The following is an 18432-nucleotide window of genomic DNA, read 5'->3' as shown; positions in this document are numbered from 1 at the left end:
GACATTAGCTGTGTGCAGGATAGGGAGTATTTTTAGTCTGAGCAGTTTTTGCTGGTTGTGCAGGGCCTGTGAATGTCCCTGCCTTCACTCAGATTCATTATATTATTAGTTCAGCTCCATTAGACCATTTCATCCACAGTGACATTAACAGATCTAATGATGTTTTCTATAGCTAATGACAGCCGGGTGCAGACCGCAAGGTTTTCACCTGACAGTAGTTCATCTTGTGCTGACAGGCTGCTGGGAGGATAACGACTCTGTGCAGCCGGCATTTACTTCAGCCGATACTGAGAAAGATGCTGCTTTAGATTCTGAATTCACATGTGTACATGATTGTATATGACATCATTAGCTGCTACAGACCTGGTCAGATGTGATAAAACTAATGTTAAATGTTAAACGGGAACCATAAGAGATTAAAAAGCTGTAACAATGATTTAGTACTTCATTATAGAGACCAATAATTAAGTATTAAGTACTGCTGTTTAATCTTCTTAACTTCTTCAACTACGCCTTCAACAATTAAAGTAATTATCTTTTACTCTGAAGTCATGCTGAGTGAAAACTGAAAATATTTAATTTAAAGAACAGAGATGGGAGCAAGTTCCAAAGTTTGAGTTTTAGAGTCCTTAACAAGTCCATCCCACAGTTCAATACCAGAGTAATGATTTGTATTGTGACTCCAAACAATAAGTGTCTATGCCTTATTTGTGCATTATACTCTCCACATACATATATTTGTATCTATGTTTGTGTTTGTTTGTCATGTAGATGTATTTAGACTTTGTGAATATAGATTAAAAAGCATAAAAGTTATAATTAATGGAAAAAAACTTGAAATTTGCAGCTAAATTCAGGAAAGTTCTGCAGCAAAATGAAGTTATTTTTTCAGAGAAATCTTATTCAGGAAACCACAAAGGAAGGACGGAAGGAAGTACAATTTTAGGTGTGAAGGAGTCAAAGATCACTCAGTGTGTGTGTTGTTGTGATTCACATTTTAGTGCTGTAAAAATGTACAACCTTTCAGTATATTGTTACAGAAGCCAATCTTAAAATTTGGATTTACACTTGAATTCATACCAAACGTACAAAGTCAGTGCAGATTGTTGATTTCCTATAAGCCTTGACACTGAGGTCCAGGCTGTAAAACAAGAGCATTAATTACAAGTTGTTTCTGCAATTATTTAGCGTTATAATCGATTACTGGTGAGTTTGCATGACTGCTTACTTGCTTCAGAATCTTGGAGGCTCTGTGGTGGCAGCAAAGAACAAAGAAGCTGCAGTCATTAGAAGTCTAAAGGCAGAATACTGCAGTACCTCTTCTGTCCAGCAGAGGAAGATATCTGAGCGCCAAATCCTCTCTGAGAGCCTCCCTGAGTAAAGAACACACATCCAAGCTAACAGAGAGAGACGTATGATGAATGATGATGTTGATGATTTAGAAGTTGTTTTGCATTTGGAATTGAATTAAGAGTAAGAGTAAAATAAAGTGCAAATCAGATTATATGTAGTCCATCACTGTGTGAGTGTGAAGTGAGGCAGAAACAGTTGAATGACCTAATGACCTCTGATTCAGCCATGTGACCAAATCACCAACTAATGATCCACTGGAGTCATGGCTGTTCATATTGTGCTATAATATGATTCAATCATATACTCTCGCTCATTGTGTGTGTGTGTGTGTGTGTGTGTGTTAGGGGGCGGGCTTGGCTCATTACTCAATATCAGAGTTCAGCTGTAGGTCCAATCAAAACAGTCTTAGAGAAACATCAGCTTAACCAAAGTCATGAGACCACATTTACTCTCTATCTTTCTCTCTCTCTCTCTCTCACACACACACACACACACACACAGTGCACTCCAGGTCTGCGTGTGGAGCTTTCAGAAATGTCACAGATATGTTACTACTCTTTCTGCTGGCAACTAATAAGCCTCTAACCTTGGAGTGCAACAAATCTAATACAGTGGTTTGACACACATACACACACGCACACACACACACACACACACACACAGTCTGCGTGTAATGCATGTGTTGCAGTGCACGTTGAGGACACGACGTCCTGAGTCTTTCTTCCTCCATAAACGAAGGCTTCCTTATGTCTCAGAGGCCACTGGGGATTCCTTTCTGCTCCCTGCTCCTTCCTCTCCTTCCCTTTGTGGAATACTGCGGGAGGCTGCTTTGGGTTTCTCTGATCTGTCTGTGTGTATGTGTGTGTGTGTGTGTGTGTGTGTGAGGGAGGGAGGGAGGGCGGGGGAGATCGAAAGAGGCAGAGGGTTGTCGCTCTTACAGTCTCTCCATTTTGGGATCGGGACAGGAAGTGGGCTCAACAGAGGAAACATGACCTCCTCCCCTCCTCCCTCACTCTATCCCCCTCACTTTTTCTTGTATTCTCTCTTCCTCCCTTTGTCTGTCCCTCCCCCACTCACAGGGTAATTTCTCCCTCTCTCTCTCTCTCTGTCCCCCCCACACACAGCTCCCATAGGCTTGAACATCACACAGGCTCCATGCATTTCTGTGGTATGTGTAGACCTTAAATTACAGTCCACCAGCTTCCTATATAAATAAATCTATGTTAACCAGCGATTGTTCAAACCAAACACTGAGCTGGGCCGGCTTGTTCCTGGGTTCCTTCCCTCTCTCTGGAGACTCTGCCTGTTTTATATCAGAGCTCTTCTGATTAAAAGCCAAAGCAAAGGTCAGGCGCTGGCTGTGTAACGGCGATATCGCTCGTCTTCAGCTTTACTCTTACCCGCCCGTCGATCTGACAGCTCCAGCCGATGAGCTTCAGATTACACCATGTGCTATGAGAGCTCGCAGTTTAGGCTCCAGGCTATACATCAGTATGACATTACTAATAGTCCGTCTCACTTCTCTGCTTTCTGGCTTTGTGTGAGGATTTCTCCTCTTCATAAATACAGATTAGGCTGCTGCAGGATAAAGAAAACATTTCAGTGTAGCTGCCTGGGATCCCTCCATCTCTCCTTCACACACACACACACACACACAAACACTCCCTGTTGAATATTAAACTCCTTCTCTGTCAGCTCCCTTCATTCTCTAACCTCCCGCTTTTCTTCCTCACACCTTTTTCGCTTTCCTACTCGGGGAAAACCCACAACCTTTTGCTGGCTCACACACACCCACACACACACACACACACACAGGCATACTAAAGAAAGAAGCTTGTCTTGTCAGCAAACGGCATGTATGTGTGTATTTCACCACAGACAACAGAGCCGAGGCAGCCGGGGGAAACAAAACGCCAGAGACCAAAACGGCGGCATGCGACAAGAGTCTGTGGACGTCCTTCGCGCCTCCTCTTCCTCAGCAAAGTCTGCTGTTTCTTTGTCTCTTTGCCGATCGCTCAGACTCATCCAGTGCAACGACGACGACGACGACGCTTTCGAAAATAAAATCACGTGCGAGTGGAAGAGAGACGAGTTAGTGAACACCAAAGTTACAGTTACAGTGATCCTGTTAGACAGAGTGGTGTTTGTATCACACGGTTACCACATTACACAGTGTCAAACACTTACAGTATCTATGTACAAGAATTATTAACACACCTTATACTGCTATGCACACACAGACAGAGCTAATTACAGAGTTTAATACAGTATTATAATAAGACATGTGGAAGTGCTCGTGATGGACCTCATTGCCCTGGTGTGTGTGTGTGTGTGTGTGTGTGTGTGTGTGTGTGTGTGCAGAGTGCATCCAGCTGTGTCACACACACGCATATGAAGATGCATCCAGCAAACGTTAGGCCATGGGACACTTCTTAATGTAATAGATGGATGATGATGTCATGCAGATGAAGGCCTAACAGCAGAGGAAGCAGCCTACATGGATGGTGGATTGATAGGATGCATGTATGGAAGCACGCCAGGAGAGGAAGGAAGTGCAGGCCGACGCGTGACGTGACCGACGTGTTAACACCCAAATTAGACCGAAACGTCTGCTGCCATCATGGGAAGAGGTCGCTCACAGGGGAACACCGTCATTCCCTACTGCTCCCGTTCACCGGACAAAAGAGCAGGAACTGGCAGTGTAACCAAACCCCGGCGTCTTCTCGTTACGGACAAGTGTGCAACAATCCTCCAGTGAAAGGAGAGTGGGGTGGCGGGGGGGGGGGAGAGCGAGGGGTGTGTGTGGCGAGGGAGGGAGAGAGATAATCCATATTTCATTCAGCACCAGAAGCTGTGTGTCTCTCTGTGTGTACTTCTTCAGAGTGTCTAATTTGTCCGTCTACTCGCTCTGCCCGGAAAGGAGGAGGCGAACAATCTCCCTATTGTGCCGGAGAGGAGAGAGGGAGGGAGGGGAGAGGAGAGGAGTTTCTGCAGCTGTTCATCTCCCTCTGCGATGGACGGGAGAGGAGGGAGAGGGAGGAGCGAGCACGAGCGTGACGAGAGGTGAAGACGGGGGAGCGGAGGGGAGCGGGGCAGCAGAGGGGCAGGGAATGGACGAGGCGTTTATCGCTCTCTGCTGTTAAAAGGTCACTGACGGGGGAACTGTTGAGCAACATTATCGGCAACGACCGCGGCTCTCCCCCCTCTCCTCTCTCTCTCTGCTCTCTCTCCTGCTCCTGCCGACGTGGTTAATAAAAAACCGCCCCGTCGTTGTGAGACATGTGCTTTTCGCTGTCTTAAGTGGTTTTTAGAGGTGAGGATCAACATATCTCACGTGGGTGCATTTCATACTGAGGTGTTTGCTGAGATGTTTTTATCCTGGCTGGGCACAGAGATTTGCAGTAAACTGAAGAAGCCCGGCCACCTCAGGGCTTCCATCCAGCAGGAGAGGAGGGATTAAGGCAATAAATTCACTTTTCCCAAACTTTCATACAGCGTTATGTGATTGAATTGAAATCCGCCTGTATGGAGGTGTTCTTCCTCAAGAGTAACAGATCCAGATTAAGCGATGCCCAATCGATTTAGTCTGGTGTGAATCACAGTCGGCCGCGTCTGCGTGCGTTGCCCTGGTGAGACCGCTCTGCTCGTGGCGTTTGTATTTCCTCCCTCAATCCTTTTAATTCCATCCGTGTATACGCCTGGCTCGCTGTTTTAGCCTTAACCGCAAATGAAAACGTCGGGATGGAGGCGGGGGATTAGCTCAGATGAATGAGCCACAAAAATCCAATACATTCTCCAAGTTTGTTGTTGTTTGGCTGAATTTGAACATGTTGTATAATTTATGCTGGTTATTTCACACGGCCTAAGTCTTTCACTAAAATGTTGGCGTATTCCTTTGGGTCACAGGGTCAAAGGTCAGCTTTCAGTGCTTGTGTACTTGTTACTTCCCTCTAGTTGTTCCTTTAACATGATTGAACCTGTATATGAAGGCAAAACACACACACACACACACACACACATTTAAACAGGACACATGCAGGGTCTGGATCAGTTTCCACAGGGGGGGGCAGAATGAGCCCAGAGTCACTTCCTGTCTCCACAGGTTCAGAGTTTAAAGGTCAGTCAGAGCCACTGTGTGGGCTGACTGGCCGCTCCACAGGTCGATGGGTCCAGGCCGTCTTCAGCCTGGACTCCCAGGTCACAGTCAGATGGGTGGGCGATGCTGGCGGCTCACTGCAGCATGATGTCTTTGAGGTTCTCCTGCAGGATGGTGTCCTTGACGGCGTGGAAGACGAAGCGGATGTTTTCCGTGTCGATGGCGGTTGTAAAGTGGTGGAACAGCGGCTTCGCTCGGTTCCGCCTCTTGCGGCTGAACGACTGCACGAGGAAAGCCTGGAAGCAGCAGAGGACCAAGAGTGAGAACCGCTGTCTGTGTGTGTGCATGTGTGTGTGTGTGTATTTCCTGATAGACGCCTCCCTTCTAGCCTCCCTTCACCTTTGTCATAATAATTTCCTGTTGCTGCTGGTGGCAGTTAACTCAACATGCGTCTCTGTGCTGAACTTTAATGTCTGTCATAGTAACATTTACATCACAATTCCATCTCAATGTTTCCTGCTGATGTGTAACAATAAAAGTCTCCCAGCATCAGTGAGACCTCAGTAATATCCGTCCGCCTCTGAGTGATAGCTGCTTTGTTAACATGGAGTGCAGCTGCTGTGAGTGGATGAACCAGCCGCTCCAATCTGGTTCATTTCTGCTAAAAAGCCAGAGGAGCAGAATCTGGAGTGATAATTGAAGCAAATTGTGATTATGTTAAATTTACCGCATCAGCCATTACAGGGTCATTACATGGCCTTTATCTGCTTATACTGTCCAGAAATACAGCTATCGTCTGCCAATGTGTATGTGTGTGTGTGTCTGTGCGGATGTGTGTGTGTGTGTGTGTGTGTTAGGGAGAGACGGGGTGAAAGCATATTGTGTCAAAGGTGTCAAATAAAAAGAAGCAACACGCAACAAAACTTCTTCCAACAGAGTTCAAACAGAGACCGAAACAATTTGTGTGTGTGTGTGTGCGTGTGTGTGTGTGTGTGTGTGTGTACCTGTACGTCCTCCAGCCTTCGCGGGTCACCTTTGAACTCCGGGAAGTTCTTGCGGATGTCTGCCGTGCGAATCTTGTCCACCAGCAGGTCGGTTTTATTGAGAAAGAGGATGATGGACACGTTGAGGAAGAGTTTGTTATTGACGATCGTCTCGAAGATGTTCATGCTTTCGATCAAGCGGTTTGTCCTTCGGTCCTCCATCAAGACCTGGGAACACACACACACACACACACACACACACACACACACACACACACACACACACGCACACATGCACACACGCACACATGCATTTGGTTTGGTGTACTGGGGTTCGATCTGTGTAACAAGTAAATCAATCAACCATCGCGATATGAGCTGATGTGTGTGTGTGTGTGTGTGTGTGCGCTCACTGTACCTGGTCATACTCGGACGATGATACCATGAAGAGGATGGACGTGATTCCATCAAAACACTGGAACCACTTCTGCCTCTGTGACCTCTGACCTCCCACGTCCACCATCTTGAAGGGAATCTTCTTGATGATGAAGTCGTGCTCCACGATCCCTTTAGTGGCCTTACGGGCAAACAGAATGTCCTGCCTGCTCGGGATGAAGCTCTGAAAGAAGGAGGGGTGTGTGTGTGTGTGTGTGTGTGTTTGTTTAGGGAGTTAGTCGAGCCGTAGAGATAAAGTGAAGTGCAGACTTTGCTCATTAGTGTGACTCACCAGTTGACCAATGCGGTCCAAGTTGTCCAGGAAGTATTTGACCGACTCGCTCTGCAGACAGGAAGAGAAACGTCCCATTACAGCCCGCAAATAGAGGCGAGTCATCCTATTACACATGAGCGCACCACACAGGAACACGTGTGATGTCATTACAGCTCACACTCCCACTGTTATATTGGTTTGGTTGCTTCCCCTTATTTGTGATTTCATGGAAGTCAGCAAATGAATTCATGCTACATCGGTAATATTTGTTGACACACACACACACACACACACAGTGCATTTGTTAGCATAAACACTGCAATGAAACACAAATAGCTTTTAGAGTGTGAGTTTGATTTAAAGGATCCGTAATGTTGGTAATACTCAGAACCAGCAACATACAAAAACAATTTGGTCTACAATGGTCTAAAAGTAAATCTCTTCTTCTCTCTCTTAGTCAAACACAAACACACACACACACAGGAAACAGCTGTGTGTGTGAAAACAGTGGGGAGAGACACTGGGGGAGGGAGGGATTAGGGAGTCAGACAGAACCGTTACAAAGTGATTTTGGCACTGCCATCGCTCGCACACAGTCACACACACCCACACACACACACCCACACCTAACTCAGTTTAACACCACTCCTCTTTCAATTCTTGTGGACAGAAAGTTTTCCCAAACTCTTTTTCCTGTAACATTGACCAAATCAGAATGTGTGTGAGCCTCTTCAGGGGGGCTGTTACACTCGTCTGTGTTGGCCCTGACACGTCCTGTAACAACCAGGAAATGCAACCCCTGCCAGGGTGAGATTTGACCCTGTGACCCCCACGGCTGACCTGCGATGTCACAGCAATAGGAAACAAAGCCGGGGATTTTGATTGGCCGAGCCAGACATGAGCAGAAAGAGGGAAAGGGGAATTCCCACAGATGAAGAGATATGCAAACACAGACGAGAGCATACACCCTCGCAAACACACATGCGCACGCACGCACGCGCACAGACACACACACACACACACCCCCACACACACACCTCATTTTCAGACAAGCTTAACTGCCATCAGCAGAAATGAAATGTGTTGATCTCCGATGCATGAAAGCATCGAGCTAATATCAAACTAAATTCGTTTTATGAGGTCAAAGCGGTGTATTAAAGACTCTATAACACAGGACTAGCTCTCTACTCATACAGCTCTGTGCGTGTGCGTGTGTGTGTGTGTGTGTGTGTGTGTGACTAAAGCAGGAGGAATGCCTCCATTCATGGCGTGTATGGGCAGATTATGGGCTTTATTACAGCAAAGACCTGAATAGGGTCACATTCTGTGGTGTGTGTGTGTTTGTGCAGGTGTGTGCTTGTTGCTTACTCTGAGTGTGCAGACGGATGTGCACAATAAATGTTTAAAACACATACTTAAAGAAATGTACGGTGGTGTATAAAGTTCTAATATACTGAGTCGTATTCATATTCATGTATGTGTGTATTAATTCCACAATCCTACTTTAGTATTACGTCAATTTGAAACCAAAAGGGAAATATGAATAATATATGATGTTAAATCGATATTAACAGAGCTATTACCCTCATTCTTTCAACAATAAGAGAGGGAGAGCAACTCACTCTTTGCTCTTTATGGGAACATAGCAGCTTTTCGAAGTGTCCAGTCTCTCACAAACACACCCACACGCATACACATATACTGGGTGCATTTGGGTGGCTCCCTGGTGTACTTAACGACAGTATGAACCGTAGAATATGAGCTTCAATCAGGCCCTCTGTGGTTTTGAATCTCACTGGAGATCGAAATACAAGTCTGCTGCCCAGGTCTGACTCCACCTGACACACAACACTACACAGGCTTATTCAATCATAATCCATACACAAAATCAATAATCCCCTGAAATCGATACAAATCCTGAGGCTGATTGGAGTCGTTTTCCTCAAATCAATCACGTTGAGTCGCTCAGGCATGCAGTGTGTGAACGGCGGTGCTGAGCTGAGAAGTGATGTCCGAATCTGACCCAGCCTGAACTCGCTGGCTCAACACACACGCACGCGTATACACACACACACACACACACACATACACACGCACACACTGCAAATGTAATATGTTATGTACACAGTCACAATTTAATCAGTGTGTTCCTACTTCATACTGAAACAGGAGCAGGGGTTGCAGTCGTATACAGTGAGCCATGTGAAGTGGTCTGGTTTGCATCAGCCTCTGTGTGTGTGTGTGTGTGTGTGTGTGTGTGTGTATGTGTGTGTGTGTGTGTGAATGTGAGTGTGTGTTTCTGCATTGACAGCCTTTGTGAGTGCGCGCAGGGCTTACACGCCCATAATACTCGCACAGACTAAACATTCGCCCATAGCTCCTTTATATTCCGCCTGTCTCAAGCTCAAAGTGCGATGATGTACGGCTTTGTTGTTATGAGCTGAAGGAGGCTTCGGTGTTTCTATCCAACATGGAGCCGCTATCTGGGCGTGGCGGGGACAGAGACGAGAAGGAGAAGAGGACGGAGAAGAAAACAGAGAAGTCTGCGCGTAAACAAAATCCTTGCATGTGCTGGCTTTCTGTTTGTTTTTCTCCCTCGCCATCTTCACTCCTTCACTTGCTGCCCCCCCCCTCCCCCCCCCAACCTCCCCCGCCCCCCCTCGCTCTACACTCCCTCCCCTCCCTCTCTCTCTCTCTCTCTCCTCCCTCTCCGTGCCTTTTGGCTGGGCTCCAGCCTTGCCTGGGAAAAGCTGACTGCGGTATCCTCGGAAAACTTCTCAACGGGGGAAGAGAAGGGAAAAAGAAGAAAGGCAGAGAGAGAGAGAGAGAGAGAGAGAGATTGAAGGGTGGCTGCTGAGTGTCTAACTCAGCACATTTACTGTATGAGGCGCGATGTGGTTTTTTCCTCACTGTTAAAGACGAGTGGTGTCTGCGGGCCTGTGCTGCTTTAGCACACAAACGCTATCTTACAAGGACTGCAGATAAGACAAAGCAGACTTCCCACTGACCCAAAGCTGTGCGCTGACGTCTCTCTCTCACACACACACAAACACATTCGTCAAGTGAGAGAGATGGAAGCAGCATCTGTCTGACTCTAGATTACTTTATCACTCCGTGTAACAAGGTCAAAGGTCAAACTTCATTTAAACCACAGCAGCTCAAACGGCAAGGCTGCCGGCTTTCAATAACAGCCAACCGAGCACACAGACGACAGTGCTGCTATTGTTATGAAAGCTACAACACACTTACCTCTGGCTCTGCTGCTGGACAATATGGCTACTTACAAACTAGGTCGCTGGGAAGCTACAAGCTACTTGTGATTTAAAGCGGTGAAGTTGCAGCCAAGCGTCTTACAGTAGTAAGCTACACTACAAGGTACAACTACTACTACTACTAATACTACAGTGAAGCTACTTCAAAGGTCGCTCTTCTTAGGGCCGTTTTAATTCTAAAGCAAATAACCATCCACATGTGGAGAACAATGGAGATGACTATGACTTCAACATGACAACAAGAGTGCAGCAAACCTTCATCTTACTGAAAAAGATACATGCTTTTGTAAAATAACTGAGCAAGATGTTCAAGCTACTGAAATAAGTAGTTGAGTTAGTAGCTCAGTATCTTGAAGCTCGAGTCCCCAACTTTGATGAGTGATGACATCTAATTGAACCCTTGAAGTGTCAACATCTGACACAAATTGCTGAGCCATTATGTTTAATGTGTCACTGTTTGTTTGGTTTTTCTTCAGACAGCAGAATAAAATCAACCGTGACGCCGACGAGAATCAATGACGGTAAAGCAACAGCTGGTTAAACAGCCACGAGTGAGCTGTCGGGGATTCTAAAAGCTCTGTTCCTCTTTGTACTCGGGACATTTCTGCCTGAAATCATCGAGCATGTTAATGATTATGTTCTTCAATGCCTCGCTGGGCAACCATCTTATTAGCCCAAATTACAGTGGAGACAAGCTCTCACTGGCATTCATTTGTTCTATTTGGAAATATTAAATCCTGGGGTTTGGTACGGCCGGCGACTGAACTGTGACTCTGTGCAAAAAGGGAAGCATAACAAATGAGAACAAGTACGTGAACTGATCAGCTGTGACTTCTGTCACATGATCAGGACTGTGTGGGAGTCCCCTGGTTTGTGAGTTGCACTTGTTTGGACAGAAGCGTATCTTATACTACTATAATTGGAGAGTGTGTGTCTGTGAGTGTTTGTTTGTTCGCCTCCAAACTTCACAAAAACATGCATTGAGGGGATTCTTCATTTTCTAAGGGTGCTTTTCATTTCAACAACATACAATTAGCAGTTTTATTTTGTGTAGGTGGTGAAGGACGAACAATTCTGATTGCTGAAACCTTCCCTAACCTCCAGAATGGATATGGTGACAAAGAGAAGCTAAATACACTCCTCTGAACAAGGACATTAGAGACATCAACAACATGTGCTCGGCCATGTTCCCCTGAGGAGACAAAGTCTATTTTTCAGCTGACTCAGTTCTGGAAGACCAACAAACCAAAACCAACAACATATACCACGATGAGCGTACAGAATTAGTTTGGAGTGACTCGGACTCACCAGTGATCATGTGTCAGGTCAAAGAACCGCACAGGTATCCCGATATTTGGACCTAATTCTGTCATTTCATGTTTTCAAAATAAAATGAAAACCTGATGGGATTTGGATGAGCTAATGTTAATCCTGCTTGAAAGATAAACTGCTGGTATTTTTATTAAAAATCTAGCATCTTCATGTTGACTTTTAAGGAGAGGAAACGGACCCTGCTGCTTTGGGTTGTGGCGTCGACATATTAATGTGAAAAGCAAAATAATTACCCTGCAACGGACATTCCATTTGAATTGTGTTTGGTGCAGTGTAGCATGGCAGATGCAAATCCACCAGGCTCCTCTTCCCCATCTCCAATTTCAGTCAAGAGCAAAATAATTACATCTTTGGAAAGGCTCCAAGCAAAGAATATGCGTGATAAATTGTGCAATAAAACAATAAATACCTCCACAGGCTTTACTTAGTGGAGTGAGAGCTCCTTCTGCAGCAGCCAGTCATTCAGTCACCTGCTTCTTTTACCTCTATTTCTGACAAAAACACACGTCTGATATTATTTATTTCTGGCTGTCAGTGATAATTGTGCCTCCAGTATGTAAATATCCAATGTACAATCCATTGCTGTAGACTGAAGCCATATGGAAATATTTATGGAACAGGAGCCACAAATGTACATTTTTGTTCATTAAGGTGTGTTTTGCTCACAACAGAGAGCGGAACAACAGAGGAGACTGTCAGGTTACTAAAACGCTGGGCTGGATCCAAAGTACACTTAACATTTAACATTTCTAATCATTGACTGTTCACCAAATTGCAACTTTCCACACAATGCGCCTCAAATACATATTAGAATAACATACAAGGTCACTGAGCGCAAAGTTATGAGGTTAATAGCAAGTCAGGCATGACTGAGCATGACTCCTGGCCAGAGAATGGACTAAAGGCAGAGGCTCTAACTCACATCCCAGAAATGCTCCAAGGACATCAGAGGATGTTACGCAAGAGAGGGATATGTTGCAATATTTCAGCCTACATGTGTTTGGGACGGCGAGCATGACTGAGTGAGCTGGCACTCTGCTGCTGTGTGAGATGCTGCCATGGACTATTTTGGCATTATTTATTTATGGGACCTTACATTTGGAACTAAATGAGTAACTCCTTAACACAGAACTATCTGGAGTAGGAACTAAGTGGTTCCTTCAGTGAAATCCTTTCTCACGTTCCCACTGAGTACCGCAAGGATGCAAACCGCAAATTCCAGTAGATGACGTCTTGTAGCTGATTTAATTGTTGTCATGTTTTTCTCTGAACTGCATTATGAGTAATTTTAATTTCTATGAAAGACAGCAGGAACTGTTGACATTGGTTTTCATTTCACGTAGACAACTGAAGTTCTCTCTAGATCGCCTGCACATCTCCTCACCAGCCCACAGTTTGTTCATGTGTTTCATGTGTGTATGACAGATCCATCAGTGATATTTGGTCTTGCACTCAGCAGTTCCTGAACCGTGGGAGTACCTACTCTGTCGTACGAGTTAGAAAATGGATCTGTAGCTACAGGTGAAGAACCAAAATGAAATAGTGCCGAGTGCAGAGTTCCTGAAACATTTCCGCATTGTTTAAGAGGAAAGGTTCAAGGATCGACATCATAAGTGGGCTTTAAATCAGAGGGATGGGGGACGACTATCTACAGACCTCTGTATGTCATCCAACTATTCATTCATTTATCCATCATAATCCATCTTCCTCTCATCCTCTTGTCCAGCACTTAAGTCCCTTGCCTCATTATGAACTCACCAGTTGGAACTCTGAGCGTCGAGCGTAGGCTTCCTGTATGCCAGCGTCGGCCCACAGGGCGCTCAGTGCCATCACGTACAGCTGGAACTCGCTGGGCTCCACTCCCGAGCCGCCCACACGGCCCTCCCACGACATCACCAGCATGCCCTGCTTCTCGTTCTCACAGCTCTGCCAGCTTATGCCCAGCTTGTCCCGGGCATCCACCAACACGCGCATGCCCTGCACAAACACAAAGGACAAACGGCACAACGTTTCATCATTATTCATGCAGGGCGGAGTCCTAAGGAATGATGTGACAGCGGGACAAGTCTCAAACTTACAACTTGGAATTTACTGGCTTCATTTGACTGTTCATCACAAACGATGTCATATTCAATTAGCTCCTGATCACACAGTCTGGCCTGAATGCAGTGACTTTGCTTACGGGTACCAACTCAGCACATGTGTCTGACCTCAACCCACACACACATTCACACACAAACACGTGTGAGTCTGCTGGAGGTTTTCTGAGGAGAGGCATGTGCCCTGATCTGAGTGGGAGGTCTCCCCCTGATCAAACTAACCACACACCCACACAGTCAAAGCATTTTATCTGTTTCTCACTCTTAATTATACCGTTTCATCAATTCCTATAAAATGTCACAACTTGATTTGTGAGGCAGCCACTTTGGTTGAAGTCATTAAGCGATCAGTAAATCCTTTCTTTTAAGGATTTGGACTTTTAATTGGCGCTTTTATACGTTTATGTTGATCTTTGTTGTTTTTGTTGAACATGTTTATTTTTACATCCCCTCTGATTACATCTTTATTTATCTTATGTACTGATTAATGTCTTAGGTCATCTAATTCTTTCACCATACTGCTCCCACTGCATGTTGTATGTGCATATGTGTGTGTGTGTGTGAGTATTCGGGGTCTGATCCTTCATTTCACAAAAAAATATGGGGGACAACCAAAACAACAGGAGTCACTCCGGTGGTATGCTACCCAGACACTGATGTAACAAACTGACACTCATGCAGACAGGAAGTGAGCGCCATGACGGCCATTAGTAACAGAGAGAAGCGACGCGAGCCAGGCTTGACTCAGACCCACTCAGCCATTTCTTTCTAATTTTTTCAGCCTGTGAGCCTTCGTATGAATCTCAAATGATCTGTTTATGAGAGTGACCCGTCTGTGTGCCGGATGATGATCCCTCCTCCCGTCTCTCTCTCTTCCTGGATGCTGGCAGGTTTGTACGGCTGTCGTTCTTCCGGCTGGTCCTTCATAAGTGAAAATGATTCTCTCTTAAACTCCCGTCTGTCTGTGTGTCATATATACTAAGTGTAGCTGGCAGATGACAGCCTGAACTACTTTTTTTACAACTCAATGACTGATAATTCATCTTAATGCTCCCTGGACCTCTGACTGCTTCGGTGTTATAGCACATAACAGACTGTACTGTCATTTCAATTAATTGTCATTTCAGCACACAGGCTGTCTAGTCAAGTCACCGTGTTGCCCTCCGCCTGCTCTCTGTGCACACACCAGGCCTCGGACACCTCCAAAGACCTTGAGACCAAAGATCAAAAACTTGCAAATTACACATTACAGCCTTTGAAATAAACATGTTATTCTTTTTGGATGGAGGAGCTGGACTATCACAGCAAATATGACAAACCTGTTTTGAAAATAGCTGACAGAAAGCAAATATTGGCTGATAATATCGACTTCCAGATATACAGTATTGGCTGGGCGTCATGGGTCAATCTTTAACTGATAGATTACTGGCTGACCCATGCTTAGTGTATTTAAACTGTCTGGATTTTATACAAACATACAAGTCAACAGCTTCTGCCTTTTAGTTGGACCACTGGGAGGAAAAGACCTGTTATCCACAAGTAATTCACATTTGAGAAGGTTCAGGAACCGGACTGCACCTGCACTCCACCACCTCTCTCCCTCTCTCCCTCTCTCTGAGAAGGAGGAGAAGCTGATCCTTCACCAAACAGTTTAGCTGCTCAGGCTCCACTGCAATCTGCCAGAATCCCACAGCTTTAACATTGGACTCATTTCGTGTCAATGAATGTTCTCAAAGTCAATTAATGCTTTACGGCATGAGAGCCCGGCAGTGAGGGGTCATTAACATTGATGTGGTGATTGATTTTGCTTTAATTTAGTCTTGTAAAGTGAACACTAATGTTTAATGTGCCGCTTTCACATACACTGTACTTTATGGTGCAACGAGGCTGTGTTGGTTATTACTGATGATGTAGTGGAAGAACACAGCGTGTATTGGAGATATTCCATATTAAACTTGTAATGTGTTATTATTTCACATGATAGCATAATAACGTGTCTTCTGTTGTTTCTCACACTGCAGCTTCACAGACCACTGAATCCGGGCGGACGGTCAAAGATTATATTTTTCATAAAATACTGTTATATAGATATAGATATCGATATATATATAAATGTATGTATCTATTGCAGACATGAGGCATTGTGTAAATATTGTAATCTATATGATGATGATTTTACTCCCACCTTTTCTCAGAAATACATATATTTGCAGTTTGTGCCTTCGCCTTGTGTCTGCTCTGACGCATGGATTGTGTAAGCTGGATGGTGGAGTCATGTGTGTGTGTACCTGTTGTGTGTGTGTGTGTGTTTGTGTGTGTACAGAAGGGCCCTATTCATGCACTCAGACTATGCTGGTATTTGAGTGAGGGTATTATACTGTGCAGAGTTGCAGGCCGTTATCATCCTTGTCTGGGCTGTGTGGCACTGGGGGCGGATGTGCTCATCCCTCAGGAATACTTTGGTATTGTTAGCCTGGTGAAGGAGGCCCAGCCATGACAGCAGACAAAAGGACAGAGCACACACTTCAGGAGAGCACGGGATAAAAATATGTACTATGTCAACACACAATGTTTGAGTAGGTGGACAACTCTTTGTGTGTGTGTTAGTGTGTGTGTGTGTGTAGAAGTTTCCCCTTATCTGTCAGCTTCTCCACAGAAAAAAAACATCCTTGAGTTAACTATACACTTTATACCCCACATGGTGTGTAAAGTTTAAATAGCTCGACAAAGTTCGAAAACAACAACAAGATCAAAACAAGTTGACAACAAAGATCAAAGATGTAACTTCACTGTTTGGACCGCGCCGCTCCCCGGAGGCCCCGTATTAAGTACATAAACTCTTGTCTCTTACCTTCAGTATATTTTCAAAGACAGTGTCCCGGAAATCCAGAAGTGCTTTTTTGTCAAACTCTTGTCCGTTAATGATGCGCATCTGCTTGAGGAATGTGGACTTTCCGCTCTCTCCGGCCCCGAGCAGGAGGATCTTCACCAGCCGCCGGACGGCTCTCCTCTCCCGGGCGAGCATCGCGTCGATCTCCCGGCTTCTGCGTCGCGCCTCTCGCTCCTGCGCGGCGTCCCTCTCCCGGCTCCCCTCCTTGCTGCCGTGCGGCTCCCGGGTGGCCTCGGCGGGGAGCAGGCAGCGGCTCAGAGTGCGGACCACTCCCGACATGGCGAGTCGTGGGAAAAAGTTCACAGAAACTTGAGAGGGAATGTGTTCATTATAGGATGTAGCCTCTCTTATCATAGGTCTGGGATGGAAACTACCCACTTTGGTTACATCCACTTGATAAAGCGACCTTGGGATAAACAAATTAGCTACATTTAGATGAACCGGGTACGGAGCTGTTATCTAGCAGGGCGCTCCGAGCTCATCCTCCGCCGGCACGCAGCCCGTGTCCATCTTGGTTAGATCCCAGTTTCACTAAATCACGCAGGATTAAAGCTGAAACAATGGCATCAACGTCAAAGAGTTTCCAAAAAGTTGGATCCCGTCCGTAGGCTGAAGCTCGATCTAAAGTTTGACCAAGACAAGGTCCGTCCGACACAACAACAGCGAAGGTTCGACGGGGTCTGCGTGACTAAGCACTGGGAGATCCCGGGCTCCGCACACGGCCAGCGGGTTGTGAACTTGGCCAGCGGAGAGACAGCAGCTCCTCCGGGCGGCGGGTGGGACGGTTCAGACTGAGTGAGGGAGGACCGGTGCTCTATCGCGCCACGCCAGCAGGGGGCACCAGCGGTCACAAACACGCTTAAAACGTGGTGGGAGAAAATGTTTGGACTTCATCTTTATTTCCCAGAGCCCGAGAAGCTATTCAAGCTAGTAGCTAAGTAGTTAAGCTGCAGCCAAGCTACCTGAGGGGAAGTATGACATATTTGTGCTGGTTTACTCTCAAAGCAAATGTGTTAAATAATGTTTTATGTAAATAAAAAAAAGAATTCGGCTTGTTATTTATTCCCAACAATTACAATGATTTTCAGAGATCTGTGTTTGAAGAGCAAAAACGAATAACCAATTTTATCACAAATCATTTGATTCATGTAATACATTTCAGTGTCAGGAGGAAAATAATTTAGCATTGCATGTATGTGGCGATAATGATGCATGCTGGGATATGTTCAGAGGCACTGGCAGCATCTGGAAGGACAAATTATCATCCTGTTTCTTCTGTTTTGTATGAATACTGAATAGCTGTAAATCAAGTTACATAACCTTTATCCTAAAAATGTATGCACTTTTTGGGAATGCACATTGGAATTCTGTAAACTAGCGCTTCATAGATGTGTGACTACTACAGTGTGAGCGTGTGTGTTTGAATAAAGCTGATCTGCAGACAGAGCTCATCACTGACACCCCCTCACATGACTAATAGCTGTGTAGCTCAGCAAAAGCTACTGCTACTAAATATTCATCAGTCATTTAAATAAAAAGAATATATATCTTGTCTTGAAACTGAAATCTACAGCCATTACTTGATGTACTTCAATAAAATGTACATTTCCCTCTATAATGTAGCAAGTAAAAGAAAATCCACAAAAGAAGACACTGGGTTGATTTTCAGGGCTGAAAGGAGCCTTGGGGATGAGCCAC

General features: G+C 45.3%; 1 protein-coding gene across 1 annotated transcript; it reads right to left on the bottom strand.

Annotated features, from left to right (window-relative positions):
* Window positions 1–3201: 3201 nt before the first annotated feature.
* Window positions 3202–17479, bottom strand: gna12a (guanine nucleotide binding protein (G protein) alpha 12a). The gene is made up of 6 exons (XM_076147895.1): window positions 16696–17479; window positions 13504–13722; window positions 7160–7210; window positions 6851–7051; window positions 6454–6660; window positions 3202–5745 (listed from the first exon to the last, which is right to left on the bottom strand). Exons 1-6 carry the CDS (start codon window positions 17086–17088, stop codon window positions 5584–5586), a joined length of 1233 nt encoding a protein of 410 aa, XP_076004010.1. The 5' UTR covers window positions 17089–17479; the 3' UTR covers window positions 3202–5583.
* Window positions 17480–18432: the final 953 nt, after the last annotated feature.

Source organism: Genypterus blacodes, unplaced genomic scaffold, assembly GCF_046128005.1.
Source record: "Genypterus blacodes isolate CSIRO-AG114 ecotype Tasmania unplaced genomic scaffold, CSIRO-AGI_Gbla_v1 ptg000039l_1, whole genome shotgun sequence".
In the NCBI taxonomy this organism is placed as follows: Eukaryota; Metazoa; Chordata; class Actinopteri; order Ophidiiformes; family Ophidiidae; genus Genypterus; species Genypterus blacodes.
Note: the sequence above shows the minus strand (reverse complement) of the source record. Positions and strands in the feature narration are given on the sequence as shown.